Source organism: Amblyraja radiata, chromosome 1 (assembly GCF_010909765.2).
Source record: "Amblyraja radiata isolate CabotCenter1 chromosome 1, sAmbRad1.1.pri, whole genome shotgun sequence".
Taxonomy (NCBI): domain Eukaryota; kingdom Metazoa; phylum Chordata; class Chondrichthyes; order Rajiformes; family Rajidae; genus Amblyraja; species Amblyraja radiata.
The window spans coordinates 31,389,740-31,412,428 of NC_045956.1; the positions used below are offsets into that span (position 1 = coordinate 31,389,740).

The window sequence follows — 22,689 nt, forward strand, 5'->3', positions numbered from 1 at the left end:
TCGGCTCCCAATCGACCCTCCTTAGCTCCTGTTAACGTCTTACACGACAACCCTGTGGTTCTTGCACCCTTCTGTAATCTGTCCTACATCTATGTCCTTCTATCTCCCCCTGACTATTGGGTGGCTTATAAAATAATTCCATTAGGGTATTTGCTTCTTTCTATTTTTGAGCGCATCCAAACATACCTCAGTGGATGTACCTTCCAGTATGCACATACCCTTCAATATATTCTCCAATGACTTCCTGACTTTTATACTCAATGTCTCGACCGATAAAGGCAAGCATACATTATTCCTTCTTTACCACTCTAATTACATGTATTGCCAACTGTCAGGAACCTCATCAAAAGTATTCTGAAATTTAAGTTGTTTCTGAAATCAATAATGTGGAATCTTAAATATCACAAGCGTGGAAATACATAAGACGCAGATTTTACAGATGCTGACGCTTGGATAATTTAAATCATAAACACATGAGTAAAGGAACTTAGAAAATTTGGTGTGTGAACACTTACCTTGATTGATGGTATACTGCCCATGGTTATAGGACCTGAGCGCATTTTTCTTTGATTTCTTTAAGTATAGGCATGTGAAGTACAGGACTGTATTCTGTTTGTAGCTTCACATTCATCTTGAGCTTGTAACTGATCAATTACAAAATGAGGTAAAACTGTGATTTCATGCAAATATGATCAGTGTCTCTACAGCTTTTACACAATAGTTCATCAGCAAGAGCTTTTACCTCAATACGGTCACATTCACAACAACAAATACAAAATAACCCCCCAATTATTTCATCGAAATAGCATTAAATAACTGGATGTTTCCCAGGTACCTACAGGGAAACCCTTTCCCTTGTCAGACAAACTCCTTAATCCCCTCCTACCTGAAACCCAACAACATACGTCCTGCTCCGCTTTTTCTAATTATAGTGTTACTATGAAAAATATTGTATTCCAGATATATTTAACAAAGCTATTAAAAACCCAAGTAACCAGGCTTTTTCTTTGAATGACAGTTAACCGCAACAAATTTTTACATCACCCCAATTATAAAGTTAAAAGTATTATTATGTTACATTTCGGAGACAAAGTAGCACAGCAGTAGTGCTGTGCGACATATGGGTGTCCTTCAGGTGCTCCTATTGCCTCCGACATCCCAAAGATATGTGTGTTGGTAAGTTAGTTGGTCACTGCAAATTACGTGCGCAGGTAGAATCTGGATAAAATGAGGGGACAATGGGTTGGTTTGTGCACACTTAGTGGCTCAAAGAGCCTGTTTCCATGCTGCATCTCTCTATGCTGTCTAGTTTAGGGATAAAGCGCGGAAAACAGGCCATTCGGCCCACTGAGCCCACACCAACCCCCGCACATTAATAATATCCCACACACGCTAGGGACAATTTACATTTATACCAAGCCAATTAACCTACAAACCTGTACGTCTTTGGACTGTCGGAGGAAACTGAAGATCTTGGACTAAACCCACGGGGTCCCGGGGGAGAACGTACTAACTCCGTACATACAGCACCCGTAGCCGGGATTGAACCCGGGTCTCTGGCATTGTAAACGCTGTAATGGGCCTGTCCCACTTACGCAACTTTTCGGCGACTGCCCGCATCCGTCATAGGTCGTTGCAGGTCGCCGAAAATTTTCAGCGTGTTGAAAATCCAGCGGCGACCAGAACAAGGTACGACTCTTTGGGCGACTAATCACGACCATACAGACTTCACCCTGCGACATGTCGCCAGTATGGTCGCGAGTAGTCTCCTCAGTCGCCCAAAGAGTCGTAGCGTCTTTCTGGTCGCCGCTGAATTTTCAACATGTTGAAAATTTTCGGCGACCTGCAACAACCTTTGACGGATGCAAACAGTCGCCGAAAAAGTTGCGTAAGTGGGACGGGCCCATAAGGCAGCAACTCTACCGCTGCGCTATCGGCACGTCTGTCATAATTCTATTTTGCAAAGCTACATAATTTAGTAATGAACACAATATATGGCAAAACTTATTTATGCCAGACATCACAACTAACAGATTTGTTTATTTTTAGACCATGATTTTGATTAATACTTTCAGCAGCAGCATTTTGTTTCATAATTGAACAGCTGAAATGGTTCCTTAAATATTTCTCAAGCACTTGAAAACTCTTGCATGCAAGCTGAGCTCAGAAAATGACGAATTAGAAGTCATTATGATCAGCCACTTCAAATCGAATATGGTTTGGACAAACATATATATTAGTTTCAGCAAATCGTGATGAACCCAAAATAAAACGATACAATGTTGTTCCAGTTATGAAAAATTTCACATCTTTTATGCCTAACATAAAACACTACCTGTTTATTATGTTCGCAATGCAATCAAAGCCCTATGATGTAGAAATGCACTCAAGATCCAAATAGGTTACACTTTGATCCTGAAAATAAGACTGCAAGCACTTACCTTTTTTCATCTGCTGAAATAGGCTTGGCATGATCACTAACAAACATGTCATGAGTTCTTTTTAGAGATCTGAATACCAGCGTGTGTACCGAATGTTTCTGCACCTCCTGATAAATAGCAAAAATAAATTCATTTAACTCGGGTTTCAGAATAAAATTAAAGCATTTCTAAATGTCCAATAGAATCCTGACTGTAAACTGCCTTAAGCCATGTTCCTAAATGTGAGGTGGGCTTCATAAATCAACTTGCTGTTATTAAGCCACATTTCTTGACAAAACTAAAGAGAATTTTAAGCTGCATCTGGTCATGCTTCTACTCATATGGAAATGCTCAATACTGTCAGCATTGTTTGAATAGGTTAGGAACTCATTCCTCAAATTTTAACAAGCTTCAAATACGAGCTGAGCACCACTGCGAAAGAACTTCCTTAGTCGCAACAAAATGCTGCTAATAGGATAAACACAGTTCCTATTATATCTTCTTCACATTCGAGAAAATCGGAAAGCAGCCCAACATCAAACTGCTTTCTTTATTTCAACTTAATGAAGTGCCCCCACCTCCTCCTCCCCTGGAGTTGAAAGCAGGTGTGAGGGGAGGGAGCCCCATGGTGACTCAGGGGGCACACTAAAACGCCAAGTACTGAAGTAACTCAGTCGACTGAATCAGTCTGAGGAAGGATCCTGATGTCACCTATCCATGTTCTCCAGAGATCCTGACCCGCTGAATTACTCCAGTACTTTGCGTCCTGTCGGTGGGTGAAGACGGGTTCGCTGGTGCACCTTGCGAGTTGGGAGTGGGGTCAGAACCAAGGGTCTAAACAGCCGGGGAGCCAGTGGGAGCCGGGGATGGGGCGACAGGTCCGTCCGTTATTTCCGACATCTGTCATAAGGGAGTTGATTAATCGAGGGTTTACTGCATTGTCTTTGCGAAACAGGAGATGATTGAGAGCGTAGTTAATTCTTTCACGACGGAAGGACACGACCGGAAGGAGAACTCGATACTCGCAACGCCATCTGTGGCCGCTCAGGGAATTTCAACTGAGCTCTCCTAATTTTGTCCGGATTAGAGGGGTGGACGGATCATCAGTTGCCGGAAAATTGGTGTTCAACCTGTACAAGGTCTACAATCACGGCGTATAGCTGTACACCAGTGAGACATGAACTACAAATAGAAACAGGACCTTCAGCCCATAGCATCTATACTGAGCACCCGTCCATCTCAAAATCCCAATTGCTTAATTCCATATCCCTCCATGTCCTTCTCCCTGACCTCATATACCTACGTTTCCATTCCCAGGGGCAATATGTGCTTGCATACTCTGGGGCTCTCTGTTCAAAAGCTATCCCGTATGGATGCCCCTTAAGTGTTGTAACTGTATCTTCCTCAACCACCTCCTCTGACAGGTCATTTTAGATATCAACTACTCCTTGTATGAAACATTTACTCCTCAGATCCCCATTAAAGCTTCTCTCTCACCTTGAACGGATGGATACTCCCAAGTACTGGGCAGTCGTACCATGGGAAACAGACTCGGGTTATCTACCTCCAAGGAAAAGAGAGTCCCCCTACCAATTTATCCTTGTAACTCAAGTCCTCTAGACGCAACAACATTTCCGTGAATCACATCTTTCTTGAAGAGGGGGAACCGGAACTGCGTACAATACGCTTGACCAACATTTTGAAACCGTAACATGACATTTCAACACTTGTACTAAATGCTTCAACAGATGAAACATGCTGCACATCTTCACCACTGTAAATACCCATGTAGCCAGTATCAAGGACATATGTACTTCTACCCCTCATGGATCCCAATTTAACAACTTTCCAGGGCCGTGCCATTAACTGGCATGGCCCGCCCAGGTTTAACTTCCAAAAATGCATCATTTGATGAGTCAGAGATAATTCCACTTGCCATTCCCTTGCCTTCTCAGTTATCACTATCTAATCACAACAAAACAACTTTCTTAATTGTTTAAGAAGGAACTGCAGATGCTGGAAAATCAAAGGTAGACAAAAGTGCCGGAGAAACTCAGCGGGTGCAGCAGCATCTATGGAGCGAAGGAAATAGGCAATGTTTCGGGCCAAAACCCTTCTTCAGACTGATGGGGGGGGGGGGGGAGAAGGGAGGGAGAAGGGAGGGAGGAGACAGCAAAGGCTACCGGAAATTGGAGAATTCAATGTTTATGCCACTAGGGTGCAGACTGCCCAAGCTGAATATGAGGTGCTGCTCCTCCAATTTCCGATGGTGCTCACTCTGGCCATGGAGGAGGCCCAGGACAGAGAGGTCGGATTCGGAATGGGAGGGGGAGTTGAAGTGCTGAGCCACCGGGAGGTCAGGTTGGTAAATGCGGAGGTGTTCGGCAAAACGATTGCTAAGCCTACGCTTGGTCTCACTGATGTAGATCAGCTGACATCTACTGCAGCGGATGCAATAGATAAGGTTGGAGGAGATGCAGGTGAACCTCTGTCGCACCTAGAACGACTGCTTGGGTACTTGAATGGAGTCCAGGGGGGAGGTAAAGCGACAAGTGTAGCATCTCTTGCGGTCGCAAGGCAAAGTGCCCGGGGAGGCGGTGGTGCGGAAGGGAAGAGAAGAATTGACCAGGGAGTTACGGAGGGAGCGGTCTTTGCGGAAGGCAGACAGGGGGAGATATGGGAAGATGTGGCAAGTGGTGGGGTCATGTTGGAGGTGGCGAAAATAACGGAGGACTATTTGTTGTATGTGACGGCTAGTGGGGTGAAATGTGAGGACTAGAGGGACTCTGCCCTTGTTACGAGTAGGGGGGATGGAGAGAGAGAGCAGTGTTATGGGGTATTGAAGAGACCCTGGTGCGAGCCTCATCTATAGTAGGGGAAGGGAACCCCCGTTCCCTGAAGAATTAGGACATTTCCGATGCCCTGGTGTGAAACACCTCATCCTGGGAGCAGATGCGGCATAGATGGAGGAATTGGGAGTAGGGGATGGAGTCCTTACAGGAAGCAGGGTGGGAAGAAGAGTAGAAGATAGCCATGGTAGTCAGTGGGTTTATAGTGGATGTCGGTCAGAAGTCTAAAACCTGCAATGGAGATAGTGAGGTCAAGAAATGGTAGAGAAGTGTCGGAAATGGTCCAGGTGTATTTGAGTGCCGGATGGAAGTTAGTGGTGAAGCGGATGAAGTCAGTCAGTTGTGTGTGGGTGCAGGAGGTAGGACCAAAGCAATCGTCGATGTAGCGGAGGTAGAGGTCGGGGATGGGGCCCTGGTACGCCTCGAACAAGGATTGTTCGACGTACCCGACAAAGAGACAGACATAGCTGGGGCCCATGCGCGTGCCCATAGCTACGCCTTGTATTTGGAGGAAACTTTCTTAATTGTTCACCATATCACCAATTTTGATGTAATCTGCGAACTTACTAAACAGGCCGACTGCATTCTCATACAAATCATTACTAAATGACAAACACTGACCCATGCAGGCTACCCGGGTCTGGAAACAACTACCAGCCTCAGCTTCCTACCATCAAGCCAATTTTATGTCCAATTGGCTACCTCTTCCAGCATACCAGAAGGATTGATGCACGTTCTTGAGTCGAAATGTTGACACTTTCTTTCCCTTTCTTGTTGCTTAACCCGCTGAATTATTTTATATATACAAGAAACTGCAGATGCTGGATTATTCAGCAAAAAACAAAGTGCTGGAAGAACTCAGCGAGACAGGCAGCATCTATAGAGGGACGGGACAGACTAAATTTCAGAACGGGGCCCTTCTGATTGGAGTAGAGGAGAGAAAGCTGGAAAAGAGGGGTGAGTTTGTTTTTAATTCCCCTTTTTTTAATTTCTGAATTCTGGCCATGAGGCCTCCATCTCCCCTTCCCCGGGATATCGGCTTCACAATGCAGTCTTCTTGATCAATAGTGTAAACCCCTTCCTCTCAACTTGTCACACAAGAAGCATTGTTTAGTTTAGTTTACAGACTAGAGTGGAAACAGGCCCTTCGGCCCACCGAGTCCGCTCAGATCAATGATCCCCGCATTAACACTACCCTACAGACACTAGGGGCAATTTTACATTTACAACAAGCCAATTAACCTGTACGTCTTTGGAGTGTGGAGAAAACCCACACAGGCAACGGGGAGAACGTACAAACTCCATACAGGCAGCACCTGTGGTCATGATCAAACCCGGGTCTCTGGCGCCGCAAGGCAGCAACTCTACCGCTGCGCCACCATGCCACCCTATCTGGTATCTCACATCATTGAGACAATAATCCTATCCATCCATCAATCATGTATGGTATGCTTGCCTTCAAAACTATGATATCACATTCCCATATGCCGAACTATGCTCCGAGTACATCCGCCTTCGCTGTGAGGCTTTTTAAATGAAACAAAATACAGTTTAGCTGATCAAACGTCCAGGCTCCCGGTCCCACCCTTGCTTGGCCTGCCAACTATACTTGCTTGCTTTAACCTCTTTAAGGCCAACTTTGAAGGTGTTATACAGGAACTCCCTCAAATTGATTACAGCAAGTTGTCTAAAGGAAAAGAACAGTCCAGGAAGTGGGAAGTTTTTAAAAGGAACCAGCGGCCAAGCTAACTGTTCGATTAGCTTTAAGATAATTATGGACAGGAACTCGCTCAAGTTGATTGAAGCAGGTCGTTTGCAGGATGAAGAACATCCAGAATGTGGTAAAAGTGTGGTGACTAGAGTTCAGGGCATGCATGTTCCTGTGAGAGTGAAGGGCAAAGCAGGTGGGAGTAAAGGGCCTGTCCCACTGTACGAGGTAATTCAAGAGTTCTCCCGAGTTTCCCCTGATTTGAACTCGGAGAATTATGGTAATAGTCGTTCGTAGGTACTCGGGGCTCTCGTGGGCATTTTTCACAGTGCTGAAAAAAACTTCGCGAGTTACCGCATTTCCCGAGTGCCTGCCGTTAACATTACAAGCCGCTACGTGACATCCACGAGCTACGACGTAGGGAAGGCATGGGGCAGGTATATGCAGCTTTGATCGTGTATCTCTGGAGGAGTTTCAAGAACTGAGGAGCATCCTAAAATAGGAAATCTGGAGATAGCTCCGACAGATAAGGATAATCCCAAGGGAATTTATGTACATTAAGGGGAAAAGGGTAACCAGAGAGGGAATGGGATCACTCAGTAATCAAAGCGGTCAACTCTGTGTGCAGCTACAGGAGATGGGCAAGGTCCTCAATGACTATTTCTCCTCTATTTTTACCATGGAGAAAGATACGAGGACCGGGGAACTTGGGGCAGTCAATGGAAATGCCTTAAGGGAAGTCAATATTACTGTTGAGGAGATGGTGAAGGTCCTAACACACACGAAGGTGGACAAATCACCAGGGCCTGCACAGATATATCAGAGGACACTGGGAAGTTAGAGAAGAAATTGCAGGTGGCCTGGCTGAGGTTTATGAGACATCATTAAAAACAAACTAACGAATGACTGGAGGGTGGTAAATGTTTTGCCTCTGTTTACGAAAAAGTTTGGGAACTGTAGGCCAGTGAGTCTAACATCTGTGGCTAGTGAGTATTGTGAGGGATAAGATATCGAATAGGCATACAACACTGCAAAGATAAATGGGAAGCTTTTAAAAAACAACAGAAAAAGACAATTTAGGGAGAAAAGATGAAATATAAAACATAAAAGAGGATAGCAAAAGTTTATCAGACATACAGAGAGTAAGAAAAAGAGGCGAGTGGGTGTTGGACCACTGGAAAATAATGCTGGAGAAGTGATAATGGGGAATAAAGAAATGGCAGATTAAATTTTTTTTTCTCCTTGCGTCAGTCTTCACAGTGGAAGACACCAGCAATGTGCCTGAAATTCAAGAGTCAGGGGATGGAAATTCGTGGAGTGGTTATCACTAGGGAGAAGGTGCTTGGGAAGCTGAACAGTCTGTAGGTGGGTAAGTCACCTGGACCAGATAGACTGCACCACAGGGTTCTGGAAGACGTGACTTTAAAGATTGTGGAGCTAGCAGCAATCTTTCAAGTCAGGAATGGTTCCAGACAATTGAAAAATTAGTCCTCTGTTCAAGAAGGGAGTGAAGCAGAAGAGTGGAAACTATAGGCCAGTTAGCCTTACTTCAATGGTTGATAAGATTTGAGAGTCCATTATAAAGGATGAGGTTTCTGAGCACTTAAAAGCACACGATAAAATAGGCCAAAGTCAGCATGGTTTAGTGAAAGGGAGATCTTGCCTGACAAACCTTTTATGATTCTTTGCGGAAGTAAATAGCAGAATAGACAAAGGAGAGTTAATGGATGCTGTTTATCTGGATTTTCAGCTTAAGAATAAGAGAGCCCATGATATCAAAGGGCAGATACTAGTATGGATAGCAGTATGGCAGAAGGCAAAGAGTGGCATTAAAAGGGTTTTTTTTCTGGTTGGCTGCCAGTGACTAGCGGTATTCCGCAAGGGTCGGTGCTGGGTTCGCTACTCTTCACGATGTATATCAATGATTGGGATACAGTTGAAGGTTTTGTGGCCATTTGCAGATGATATGAACATAGGTAGAGGGACAGGTAGTTGTAGAGAAAGCATGGAGTCTACAGAAGGACTTGCACAGGTTGGGAGAGTGGGTTGAGAAGTGGCAGATGGAATACGGCGTAGCAAAGTGTGGAGTCATGCATTCTGATAACTGGAATAAAAGCTTAGATTATTGTCTAAATGGGGAGAGAATTCAGAAATGGGAAGTGCAAATGGACTTGGGAGTGCTGGAACAGAGTTAATTTGAAAGTTGAATCAGTAGTAAGGAAGGCAAATGCATTTATTTATTTAACATTTATTTTGAGTGGGTTAAAATATAAAACAGGGATGTAATACTGAGGCTTTACAAGCCACTGGTCAGATCACATTTGGAGTATCGAGAGCAGTTTAGGGTCCAATATCAGAGGAAGGAAGAGCTGGGAACGATCCAGAGGTTGATGACAAAGATCCCAGGAATGATTGGATTAATATATGATCAGCGTTTGAAGGCACTGGGCCTGTACACGCTGGAGTTTAAAAGGATGAGGGGGAATCTTATTGATACTTACCAAATAGTGAAAGGCCTGGATAGAATGAATGTGGAGAAGATGTTTCTACTAGTGGGAGAGTCTAGGACCAGAGGCCATAACCTCTGAATAAACAGAAAGTACATATAGAAAGGAGAGGATGAGGAATGTCTTTAGTCAGAGGGTGGTGAATCTGTGAAATTCATTGCCACAGACAGGTGTGGAGGCCATCAGTGGATATTTTAAGGTGGAGATTGCTTGATTAGTACAGATGTCAAGGGTAGTGGAGAGAAGGCAGGAGAACGGGGTTGAGAGGGAATGATAGATCAGCCGTGATTGAATGGCGGAGTAGACTTGATGGAACGAATGGCCCAATTCTGAACATAAACATGCATTTAGATGGACAAGGGCTGATAAGGGATCGTCATCACAGCTTTGTAGGTGGAAGATCATTGATCACGAATCTGATTGAATTTTTTGAAGATGTGAGCAAAAAGATTGAGGACAGAGCTATATTCCTTATACGGATTTCAGTAATTCATATACCGAGGTTCTGAATGGTTCTCCATTCCAACATCTATACACTGGGCTTCAGCTTCATCCTACCCTTTTGGGCTTTGATTACTGCAATTTTTTTCTTGTAAAACTAGCTCAAAAAACCATAGAAAATCATTCACCCTTCTAGATTAATTCACCCAAAATAATTTAATTCACCCTTGGGTGAACCATTCACCAGTGTAGAAGTGTTTAAGAAGGAACTGCAGATGCTGGAAAATCAAAGGTAGACAAAAGTGCTGGAGAAACTCAGCGGGTGCAGCAGCATCAATTGAGCGAAGGAAATGGGCAACGTTTCGGGCCAAAACCCTTCTTCAGACTGATGGGGGGAGGGGGGGAGAAGGGAGGGAGAAGGGAGGGAGGAGACAGCAAAGGCTACCGGAAATTGGAGAATTCAATGTTTATGCCACTAGGGTACAGACTGCCCAAGCTGAATATGAGGTGCTGCTCCTCCAATTTCCGATGGTGCTCACTCTGGCCATGGAGGAGGCCCAGGACAGAGAGGTCGGATTCGGAATGGGAGGGGGAGTTGAAGTGCTGAGCCACCGGGAGGTCAGGTTGGTAAATGCGGAGGTGTTCGGCGAAACGATCACCAAGCCTACGCTTGGTCTCACTGATGTAGATCAGCTGACATCTAGAGCAGTGGATGCAATAGATGAGGTTGGAGGAGATGCAGATGAACCTCTGTCGCACCTGGAATGACTGCTTGGGTCCCTGAATGGAGTCGAGGGGGAAGGTAAAGTGACAAGTGTAGCATCTCTTACGGTTGCAAGGGAAAGTGCCCGGGGAGGGGGTGGTGCGGGAGGGAAGAATTGACAAGGGAGTTACAGAGGGAGCGGCCTTTGCGGAAAGCAGACGGGGGGAGAGATGGGAAGATGTGGCGAGTGGTGGGGTCACGTTGGAGGTGGCGAAACTGACGGAGGATTACTTGTTGTATGTGACGGCTGGTGGGGTGAAAGGTGAGGACTAGGGAGACTCTGCCCCTGTTGCGAGTGGGGGGATGGGGAGAGAGGGCAGTGTTGCGGGGTATTGAAGAGACCCTGGTGCGAGCCTCATCTATAGCAGGAGCACTGAGTCAGAGTACCGAGTGTAGAAGTTGTGAGATCATATTAGAGTGGCACAGGACATTGGGTGAGGTCACATTTAGATTATCGTGTTCAATTTTGGTCACCTTGGTTTTGTTGTTGTTAAGTTAGAATGGGTGCAGAGAAGATGTACGAGGATGTTGTCTGGTGGGCCTGAGATACAGGGAGAGGTAGTTGAGCAAGCTGGGCCTTTACTTGGAGCGCAGGAGGAAGAGGGGTGATCTTATGGAGGTGTATGAGATCATGAGGGGAAATAGATCGGGTAGATGACCAAAATATTTTACTCAGAGTAGGGGAATCAAGAACTAGAGGGGATAAGTTTAAGATGAAGTTGTGTGGGGCCCACCATACCCCCTATCCCCGCACCCTCTGGGTCCACAGAAGCCGGGGTGAATGTTTCTTCACAGCCAACCCACCTCCACCATGACTGCGGTCCGGCTGTCGGCAACGCAGGTGCAGCCGCCTTGTCCCCGGCGCCGAGTGATTGAGCGAGTCCCCGGCCTTCGCTCAGGCCCGCGGTCACCGCGGCAACGCTGGGCTCACCCGCCCGCCGGCGACAGCGACACTCGCCCACAGCGGCCCCCGACGTACTCACACCCAAAGATTATAGAGCGGACCTTTACTCACACACCCTCCCCTACCCACCCCTCCCCGCCCGCCGGCGACAGCGACACTCGCCCACAGCGGCCCCCGACGTACTCACACCCAAAGATTATAGAGCGGACCTTTACTCACACACCCTCCCCGCCCGCCGGCGACAGCGACACTCGCCCACAGCGGCCGCCGCCGCACTCACACCCAAAGTTCATAAAGCGGTTCTTTACTCACACTCCCCTCCCCGCCCCGCCCCGCCGGATACAGCGACACTCGCCCATAGCGGCCGCCGCCGCACTCACACCCAAAGATTATAGAGCGGACCTTTACTCACAGTCCCTCTGGTCCTCACCTTTCGCCCCACCAGCCGGCAAATACAACACATAATCCTCCGCCATTTCCGCCACCTCCAACGTGACCCCACCACTCGCTACATCTTCCCATCTCCCCCCATGTCTGCCTTCCGCAAAGACCGCTCCCTCCGCAACTCCCTCGTCAATTCTTCCCTTCCCTCCCGCACCACCCCCTCCCCGGGCACTTTCCGTTGCAACCGCAAGAAATGCAACACCTGTCCCTTCACCTCCCCCCTCGACTCCATTCAAGGACCCAAGCAGTCGTTCCAGGTGCGACAAAGGTTCACCTGTATCTCCTCCAACCTCATCTACTGCATCCGCTGCTCTAGATGTCAGCTGATTTACATCGGCGAGACCAAGCGTAGGTTGGGCGACCGTTTAGCCGAACACCTCCGCTCAGTCCGCAATAACCTACCTGAACTCCCGGTGGCTCAGCACTTCAACTCCCCCTCCCATTCCCAATCCGACCTCTCTGTCCTGGGTCTCCTCCATTGCCAGAGTGAGCAACAGCGGAAATTGGAGGAACAGCACCTCATATTCCGTCTGGGGACCTTGCGTCCGTATGGCATTAACATTGAATTCTCCCAATTTTGCTAGCCCTTGCTGTCTCCTCCCCTTCCTTAACCCTCTAGCTGTCTCCTCCCACCCTCCCATCCGCCCGCCCTCGGGCTCCTCCTCCTCCTCCCCTTTTCCTTCTTTCTCCCCCCCCCCCCCCACCCCCCATCAGTTTGAAGAAGGGTTTCGGCCCGAAACGTCGCCTATTTCCTTCGCTCCATAGATGCTGCTGCACCCGCTGAGTTTCCCCAGCAATTTTGTGCACCTTTACTCACACACCATCCCCTACCCTCCCCTCCCCGCCCGCCGGCGACAGCGACACTCGCCCACAGCGGCCCCCGCCGCACTCACACCCAAAGATTATAGAGCAGAGCTCTATAATCTCTGCTCACACCCCCACCCCCAGCACCTCCCCAGCGTGGCTGCAGCAGCCACACACACACACCACACCTCAATCTTCAATTAATAGCCAAGTCAATGGATATGTTACTAACTTTATGTTTAATATAGATTCTTGGTCTTGATCTTGGGTGTTATGGGGAGAAGGCAGGAGAATGGGGGTCAGGAGGAAGAGATAGAACAGCCATGATTGGATGGCGGAGTAGACTCGATGGGCCGAATGGCCTAATCATGCTCCTATGGCTTATGACCTTAGGGCATTTTAATCAAAAAGGGAATTAAGTTAACAAATACTTAAATGTTTTCAAGGACATTTAATGTAAAACTAACTCAGCATTGATGTGCAGGAAGGAACTGCAGATGCTGGTTTAAACCGAAGATAGACACAAAATGCTGGAGTAACTCAGCGGGACAGGCAGCATCTCTGGAGAGAAGGAATAGATGGTGTTTCAGGTTGAGACCGTTCTTCAGACTGACAGTCGGTGGAGAGAGAGATAGAGGTATGGAAGGGTAAGGTGTGGAAACAACAGATCAACACAGATGTTGGTCAAGGAAATGTAAAATGTAGGCCCAGTCTGAAGAAGGGTCTCAACCAGAAACATCACCCATTTCTTCTCTCCAGAGATGCTGCCTGTCCCGCTGAGTTACTCCAGCATTTTGTGCCTATCTTCTTATGTAGAATAGTTCATTGATGACTGAGGGGAAGTTGACAACGAGGCATACAAACAGTAAAATTAATCAGGTGGACAGTGAAACTAGTCGGAGAACTAGGGTGGGGAGAGACGGAGAGAGAGGGAAAGCAAGATTTCCTTGAAGTTAGAGAAATCAGTATCATACCTCTGGGTTGTAAGCTGCCCAAGTGAAATATGAGGTGCTGTTCCTCCAATTTGCATTGGGTCTCACTCCAGTTACTCCAGCACTTTGTGTTTATCTTTGGTTTAATCAGCATCTGGGGTTCCTTCCTACACATGGTAACACCAGCCTTGGTCTCAGTCACGACGTCAGAACAAGCTGACACTGGAAACAGAATGACCCCATAAAACCGGCATTTTGTAAGTAAATGAGAAAATGGCAAATCAAAATTGGAAAGTGGCAATAACAACAACAACAAAAAGCATTGGTAGAGCTCCTTTTATGTGGCAGCATAGGTGCTACAGTTGGGGGTAAAAGATGAAGGGGAGTTTTATGATTAAGGGGAATATCATGGCAGGAGTCTGAGATGACTGAAGAAGAAGTCTGAAGAAGTGTTTCAACCCAAAACATCACCTATCCAAATCTCCAGAGATGCTGCCTGACCAGCTGAGTTACTCCAGCACTTTGTGTATTTTTTTATGTGAATTATAAATTTATTATTTAGCAGGATGACAAAATTATTTGCAAACTGTTTGTTTAAATATAACCCAGGTTTATATTTTACAATTATTTTTTATGAAGGCAGTTTCGGGCTCCAGCATACAATCATAGAATGACAGAGGTCAGAGAAAGCCATTCAGCCCTTTCTCCCTGTGCCAGCTCTTTAAAGAAGCTATCTAATTACTCCATTTCACTCGTTCACCGTAGTCTAGCAAATGCTCCAGTGCAAGCATTTATCCAATACCTCTTTGAAATGTATTATTGAATGTACTTCAATTGCTTTAGAAGCAGAACTGTACCAATTACAGCAAATAGCAGCATACATTTCTTATCACGTCCCTTTGGTTTATTTTCAAAGTATTTCCAATCAAAACCTCCAAATACTGCAGTTAATAGAATCACATTACAGAAAAAAGATCAGCAGGCATTCATTAATCCATCACACATTTAGGACATTCATTAGATAAAAAACTCTCCACAGCTCCCATCCAATATATCTGTCATAGAAACATAGAAACATAGAAAATAGGTGCAGGAGTAGGCCATTCGGCCCTTCGAGCCTGCACCGCCATTCAATATGATCATGGCTGATCATCCAACTCAGTATCCCGTACCTGCCTTCTCTCCATACCCCTTGATCCCTTTAGCCACAAAGGGCCACATCTACCACCCTCTTAAATATCGCCAATGAACTGGCCTCAACTACCTTCTGTGGCAGAGAGTTCCAGAGATTCACCACTGTCTGTGTGAAAAATGTTTTTCTCATCTCGGTCCTAAATGATTTCCCCTCTATCCTTAAGCTGTGACCCCTTGTCCTGGACTTCCCCAACATCGGGAACAATCTTCCTGCATCTAGCCTGTCCAACCCCTTAAGAATTTTGTACGTTTCTATAAGATCCCCCCTCAATCTCCTAAATTCTAGCGAGTACAAGCCGAGTCTATCCAGTCTTTCTTCATATGAAAGTCGTGACATCCCAGGAATCAGTCTGGTGAATCTTCTCTGCACTCCCTCTATGGCAATAATGTCATTCCTCAGAATTGGAGACCAAAACTGTACGCAATACTCCAGGTGTGGTCTCACCAAGACCCTGTACAACTGCAGTAGAACCTCCCTGCTCCTATACTCAAATCCTTTTGATAGTCATGAAACTATCTGCTCTTCGAAAGCTCCCCTTTACTCATTTACGGACAATCAGGCAAACATAGGAATAGGAATACTTTATTGTCCCATGTGACAAGGCACAGTTAAATTATTTGCTTGCATACACAATGCATACAAATAGCAGCTACCTACTGCGCTGACAAAGTGACAAAGCACACCGGCTCCCCCTTTTGTTTTTCCCCCCAACCCCCAGAGCGGTCCACCTACGGCAGGTCCTCCATTGTTCTTCCCCTCCCCCACATGGTGGTCCTCCACGCTCTCATCGACTGTCGACCGTGGGTCGACCCGTGAGGCATCGCCACCGCCACGAGGCTTCATCACCGCCGAGGCCCCCTCGTCGCGAGGCTTCGCCGCTGAGGCCTCTCTGCTGTCGACGCCCCACTTCACGTAGCAATATTACAAAATTTTGAGGTTTTAAAAATCAAGTCTGCAATTTGTCCCATCAGATAAAGCATAAAAGGAAGTTTAATTTGACACCTAATTCACTTTCATATCTTCAGTATTAAAAATGTTATGGCCATTTTCATACTGGGAAATTGGCATCTTGCTTTTCCATTGACTTAACACAAAAGCTATGATCGAGGATAGTCAAAAGCCCATAACTTTCTTAAAATTTAAGAGAACTGAATGAAATTTTCAGTTATTATAGATTGAAGCATTCTGAAACAAATATAAACATCTTACTTGGATGACCTGAAATTAAAGCATATAATTAGTTAGTTACCTAATTGTAGCTAATTACAAAATTGACCATTGTGACGGAAATAGTAATAAACACCAGACTGCCTTGAAAATTCAAAAATGTAATATTCTCAAGATCAGAACTTTAATATTCTTGTATTATATGCTGTAAATCCGTAACAGATAGGTAAATAAATTACAATTTCTAGCAATAGACCAAGTCTTTATGGAGAAGATCAGTTGCTAGCTGGTACATTGGCATAATCAGTACATAATCAGTAGCATCATCATACTCCTCAGATTGTAACCAATAAGCAACTCTGTACACCTTGTTTTTCCTCAACTTTTCCATTTTGGCATTGTAAACAACGTTTTTGCTCTTCAAACCACACATGACATGCCTTTCTGCTCACTACTTTCCCATTAAGAATGTCCTGAAGATCATCACATTTGTAGTAGTCCAAATTCGGATAATCTCTGCGAATGCTGTCTAAATCATTCTCTTTTGCTGGGCATTTGGATTGACAATTTTGCATTTCTTCTTCGGAGACATCTGTTTAAAATGTAAAGGGAAAAAAAACACTGAACAGCATTAACAGAAACAAGTTATTATTTGCAGTTTTAGAAAAAAGTTAGAAATGATAAAGTTAATAGCCTAAGGATCCAAATAACAAACTAATCGCATTCACACAAGAATTCACAATATAACATGATTTTTAAAACACACTGTCATGAATTTATATGCCAGATGGAAGGAATTTAATGTTTAATTCCCATAAATTAATCTAGAAACATCCACTCTCAATATAATCAAAATTATTATTTTTTGCACAATACATGTGGCTAAAACTGTTGTGGATATTTAGTATAAAAATAATGATTATGGATAGACAATAGCACAAAATACAGACGATTTAGATCCTCTTATGACATGATTGTCCAAAAAAATATTTAAATCATCTTGCGAGTGGGTGTTTCTGGAATGTGATCGATTGGAACGTTGCTGTTGCCGTAAATATGAAGCCCATATCGGCAGGCAAAGACACTGCCGGTTGGTATAGAGCCCAAATAACATTTTGTGTCAAAAAATTAGATTAAAGCCACCCCAAGAAGCAAGATTATATGTGAAATAGACGACTTACCTTTCGTTTTGTCCTGATATTACGATCCATCATGTTGTAGACGTTGAGGGCGTTCAAGGTCACATTTTACTTTAATCCAACTATTAAATTGTCCAGCGATTTTTTAATTAAAAAAAACGGGAATGGAAGTCCGATCGATTTTTCTTCATCGACTAGCAGCCCGAGGAAATCCCTCTCTGACAAGCGATACAAACCTGCATTTTAATCCTGCCCGCCCCGCCCCCCCCCCCCAGAGGCGCCAAAGTCGGGCACACGGCCAATGGCAGAGCTGCAGCGCCGCTGAAGGTAGGTTTTGTAACATCGCTGCTTCATGCCTCCGTGATGCCGATCCGGTCCCCAGCCGCGGGCTCCGTCGGCCGCTCCGCTGACCCGGACTCCGACCCGCGAGTGCAGCGATCTGGGAGGCATCGTAACCGCGGCACCTTGATAAAGGCTCCGGCTGCGTTCCCAGTCCACAGCCGCGGCCCGTCGGGAAACCTTCTGGCAGTCTACCTGGCTTCTTGCCCAGAGTAGGTGAATCGAGAACCAGACGGCATAGTTTATAGTTAAGGGGAAAGATTTTATAGGAATCTGAGGGGTAACTTTTTCACACAATGGATGGTGAGTGTATGGGATGAACTGCTTGAGGAAAGGACTATCGCATGGTTTAAGAATCATTTAGACGTGTGCATGGATAGAAACATAGAAAATAGGTGCAGGAGTACGCTATTCGGCCCTTCGAGCCAGCATCGCCATTCAATATGAACATGGGTGATCATTCAAAATCAGTACCCTGTTCCTGCTTGATTGCGTTAGCCATAAGAGCTTTTTCTATCTCTCTCTTGAAAACATCCAGTGAATTGGCCTCCATTGCCTTCTGTGGCAGAGAATTACACAGATTCGCAATTCTCTCGGTGAAAAAGTTTTTCCTCATCTCAGTCCTAAATGGCCGACCCCTTATTCTTAAACTGTGACCCCTGGTTCTGGACTCCCCCAACATCGGGAACATTTTTCCTGCATCGATCCTGTCCAATCCATTAAGAATTTTATATGTTTTTATATGATCTCCTCTCATCCTCCTAAATTCCAGTGAATATAAGCCCTGTCGATCCATTCTTTCATTATATGTCAGTCCTGCCGTCCTGGGAATTAACCTGGTGAACCTAAGCTGCACTCCCTCAATATCAAGAATGTCCTTCCTCAAATTAGGATACCAAAATTGCACACACTAATCGAGGTGCGGTCACACCAGGGCCCTGTACAACTGCAGTAGGACCTCCTTGCTCCTAAACTCAAATCCTGTCACAATGAAGGCCAACATTCCGTTAGCTATCTTTACTGCCTGCTGTACCTGCATGCTTACTTTATGTGACTGATGTAGAAGGACACTCAGATCTCGTTGCACCTCCCCTTTTCCTAACCTGGCACCATTCACATAATAATCTGCCTTCTTGTTCTTTCCACCAAAAGTGTGGATCACCTCACATTTATAGGATAGGTTTAGAGAGATATGGGCCAAACGCAGGCCAGTGAGACAAGTGTGAATGGGACATGTCAGGGCTCTCACTGAACTTTTTTACCCTGTTGCCAGCCGGGCAACCTCGGCAGCTTTTTAGGTTGCCAAATGACAGTTTAGGTGGTCATTTAAGACGGCTTGCATGACACGTGCGATAATGTGCTCGGACGAAGTGCGTGGTTACCAGTCGGCATTATGGTCAATGAAGCATTCACATATTATTTCTGCTTCAAATGAAGTCACAAACTAAACATATTCACCAATCAAGACCACAATGACATGCAGCAAAATTACAATACAGTATCTCATTCCTTTTTACACATTGCAATGAATGCAATTTCTATTATCTCTTTTCACTTCCAAACAAAAATCTGGTTGGATTATTCAGCGTATGATCAACCTCGGTGAGACCAAGCGCAGGTTTGGCGATCGCTTTGCACATCACCTCCAGTCAGTTCGCAATAACCAACCTGATCTCCCAGTGGCTCAGCACTTCAACAACCCCTCCCATTCCAAATCCGACCTTTCTGTCCTGGGCCTCCTCCATGGCCAGAGTGAGGCCCACCACAAATTGGAGTAACAGCACCTCATATTTTGCTTGGGTAGTTTACAGCCCAGCGGTATGAACATTGGCTTCTCCAATTTCAGATAGTCCTTGCTTTCTCCCTCCTTCCCCTCCCATTCCCAGCTCTCCAACAGCCTAATGTCTCCGCCTCTTCCTTTCTTTTTCCCGCCCACCCCCACCCGACATCAGTCTGAAGAAGGGTCTCCACACGAACCGTCACCTATCCTTCGCTCCAAAGATGCTGCCTCACCCGTTGATTTTCTCCAGCTTTGTCTACCAATGGGATCCCACCACTGGTCACATCTTCCCATCTCCTCCCGTCGGCTTTCCGCAGAGACCACTCCCTCCGTAAATCCCCGATCAATTCGTCCCTTCCCACCCAAACCATCCCCTCTCCTAGCATTTCCCTTGCAACTGCAGGAAATGCTACCGAGTCGCTTTACCTTCCCCCTTGACTCCATTCAAGGACCCAAGCAGTCTTTCCAGGTGCGGCAGAGGTTCATCTGCACCTCCTCCAACTTCATCTATTGCATCCACTGCTCTAGGTGTCAGCTGCTACATCGGTGAGACCAAGCGTAGGCTTGGCGATCGCTTTGCCCAACACCTCCACTCGGTTCGTAATAACCAACCTGATATCCCGATGGCTCAGCATTTCAACTCCCCCTCCCATTCCCAATCCGACCTTTCTGTCCTGGGCCTCCTCCATGGCCAGAGTGAGGCCCACCGTAAATTGGAGATGCAGCACCTCATAGTATGCTTGGCAGTTTACACCCCAGCAGTATGAACATTGACCTCCAATTTCAGGTAGTCCCTGCTTTCTCCTCCGCTTCCCATCTCTCCCTCAGCTCACTGTCTCCGCCTCTTCCTTTCTTCTTCCCCCCCGCACCATCACATCAGTCTGAAGAAGGGTCTCGACCCGAGACGTCACCTATTTCCTTCGCTCATAGATACTGCCTCACCCGCTGAGTTTCTCCAGCATTTTAGTCTACCCATTCACACAAGTTCTGTTATCCAACTTTCCTCACCCACTCCATACACATTAGGGGAAATTTACTGAGACAAGTTATCCTACAAAGCCAATGCGTCTTTGGGATTTGGGAGGAAACCCACATTCTTGCAGGGAGAATGTGCAAATTCAACACAGACAGTGCCCGAGGACAGGATCGAACACAGATCTCTGGCGTGTGAGGCAGCAAGTCCACCAGCTGTGCCACTTTATTTTAATTTCCAACACACAAAAAATTATACATTGATAACTTTGGTTACCTAAAAAAAAGAAACTATCCATTTTCAGTCTTAAATCGCTAAGTGACGCTATGTCCCACTTTACAGCTACTGTATGTTTCAATTCAGTTCACATCAGCCGGTCTCCTCTCCATCCACAAGTCCAACCTCCGCAGTTTTGGGGACAGAGCCTTCTCCAGGGCAGCTCCCAGGCTCTGGAACTCCCTCCCCCAACTGATCCGCAATTCCGTGTCCCTCACCATCTTCCAGTCCTGCCTCAAGACCCATCTCTTCACCTCTGCCTATCCTTAGCCCCACGTCCCCGTCCCTTTTCAACTGTGCATTAAATGCCTCATACTGTGTTTTGTATTGAATTCTGTCTTTACTTTGTGTACTAGTCATGTCTCTACTATTTATTTCATTCCCCTTACATGTTTTTCCTCTACATGCTCAATTTTTGTAAGGTGTCCTTGAGACTCTTGAAAGGCGCCCATAAATAAAATTTATTATTATTATTATTATTATTATTATGGGGCAGTGCATTGGCCATAAAGTTGCTGCCTAAATTTGCCAGAGACCCGGAATTGATCCTGAATATGGATGCTGTCTGTATGGAGTTTGCTTCTTTTTCCTTTGATCGCATGGGTTTTCTCCGGGTGCTCTTGTTTCCTTCCACATGGCAAAGGTGTGCAGGAACCTTTTTAAGACCCAACCCAAAACGTAATACTTTCCTTTTGTCCAGAGATTCTGTCTGACCTGTTGAGTTACTCCAGCTTATGGTGTCTATCTTCAGTTTAAAACAGCTGTTCCTTCCTACACACATGATACTATATGTTAGAACTTTATTAAACCCAGGCGGGAAATTGTGTGTGTGTGTATGTATAGTTAAATATCGAAATTACTAAATCTCTGATCTTGACCGCTTTTGGCCCACTGTGCTGCAATTTCTGACAGAACGCCGCCACCTACGGCCGTCATTTTTGGCCACCTTGCTCAGAGCCCCCCTCCGCCTTACGGGTACGGAGGATTTTTCCCATCGATGACAAATCAGAGAGATATTAATGTTTTTTTTTTAAATCACCATTCTCTCTGCTGCCCCTGCTGGAGGGAGGGGGAGGGACAATAAAACCAGGAAGCGGTGTGCCTCACTCAGTCTCTGCAAGATGGATGAAGCCATGGTTCACGTCTTTCTGAGCTCTGAATAACACTGAACAAATGTCTACACAACTGTGAATACCGTTAATGTGGTTTGAAAATGAAAATATGGTTTGCTTGAAGTAAAAAGGCACTGCCTGCAAATGGTTGTTTGAGTGCTCTGGCTTGAAGTTGAAAGTCACTACTTACTGCAAATGGTGGCTGGGAGCTTTGGATCGAAGTTGAAAGGCACTACTTACTGCAAATGGTGGCTTGGGAGCTTTGGTTTAAAGTTGAAAGGCACTACTTACTGCAAATGGTGCTTTGGGAGGTTTGGCTTGAAGTTGAAAGGCACTACTTACTGCAAATGGTGGCATGAAGTTGAAAGGCACCTTACTGCAAATGGTGGCTTGGTTGCTTTGGCTTGAAGTTGAAAGGCACTACTCACTGCAAATGGTGGCTTGGGTGCTTTGGCTTTAAGTTGAAAGGCACTACTTACAGCAAATGGTGGCTTGGGTGCTTTGAGTTGAAGTTGAAAGTCACTACTTACTGCAAATGGTGGCTTGGGTGTTTTGGCTTGAGGTTGAAAGGCACTACTTACTGCAAATGGTGGCTTGGGTGCTTTTCTTGAAGTTGAAAGGCACTACTTACTGCAAATGGTGGCTTGGGTGCTTTGGCTTGAGGTTGAAAGGCACTACTTACTGCAAATGGTGGCTTGGGTGCTTTGCTTGAAGTTGAAAGGCACTACTTACTGCAAATGGTGGCTTGGGTGCTTTGGCTTGATGTTGAAAGGCACTACCTACTGCAAATGGTGGCTTGGGTGATTTGGCTTGAAGTTGAAAGGCACTTCTTACTGCAAATGGCGGCTTGGGTGCTTTGGCTTGAAGATGAAAGGCACTACTTACATCCATTGGTGGCATGAAGTTGAAAGGCACTATTTACTGCAAATGGTGGCT

General features: G+C 45.7%; 1 protein-coding gene and 2 long non-coding RNA genes across 3 annotated transcripts in view; 1 reads left to right on the forward strand and 2 right to left on the reverse strand.

Annotated features, from left to right (window-relative positions):
- Window positions 1–22,689, reverse strand: part of LOC116986291 (fibrinogen alpha chain-like) — a 55,058-nt gene that overhangs the window by 4,076 nt on the left and 28,293 nt on the right. The window contains 1 exon segment of the mRNA XM_033042097.1: window positions 11,493–11,666. Coding sequence (XP_032897988.1) covers window positions 11,493–11,666 — 174 coding nt within the window.
- On the reverse strand, window positions 583–11,639 carry LOC116972267. Its single transcript, XR_004411752.1, has 3 exons — window positions 11,493–11,639; window positions 2,442–2,548; window positions 583–644 (listed from the first exon to the last, which is right to left on the reverse strand). It is a non-coding gene; the product is annotated as an uncharacterized LOC116972267 (long non-coding RNA).
- LOC116972272 lies at window positions 1,776–11,407 on the forward strand. The gene is made up of 3 exons (XR_004411753.1): window positions 1,776–1,785; window positions 8,392–8,393; window positions 11,370–11,407. It is a non-coding gene; the product is annotated as an uncharacterized LOC116972272 (long non-coding RNA).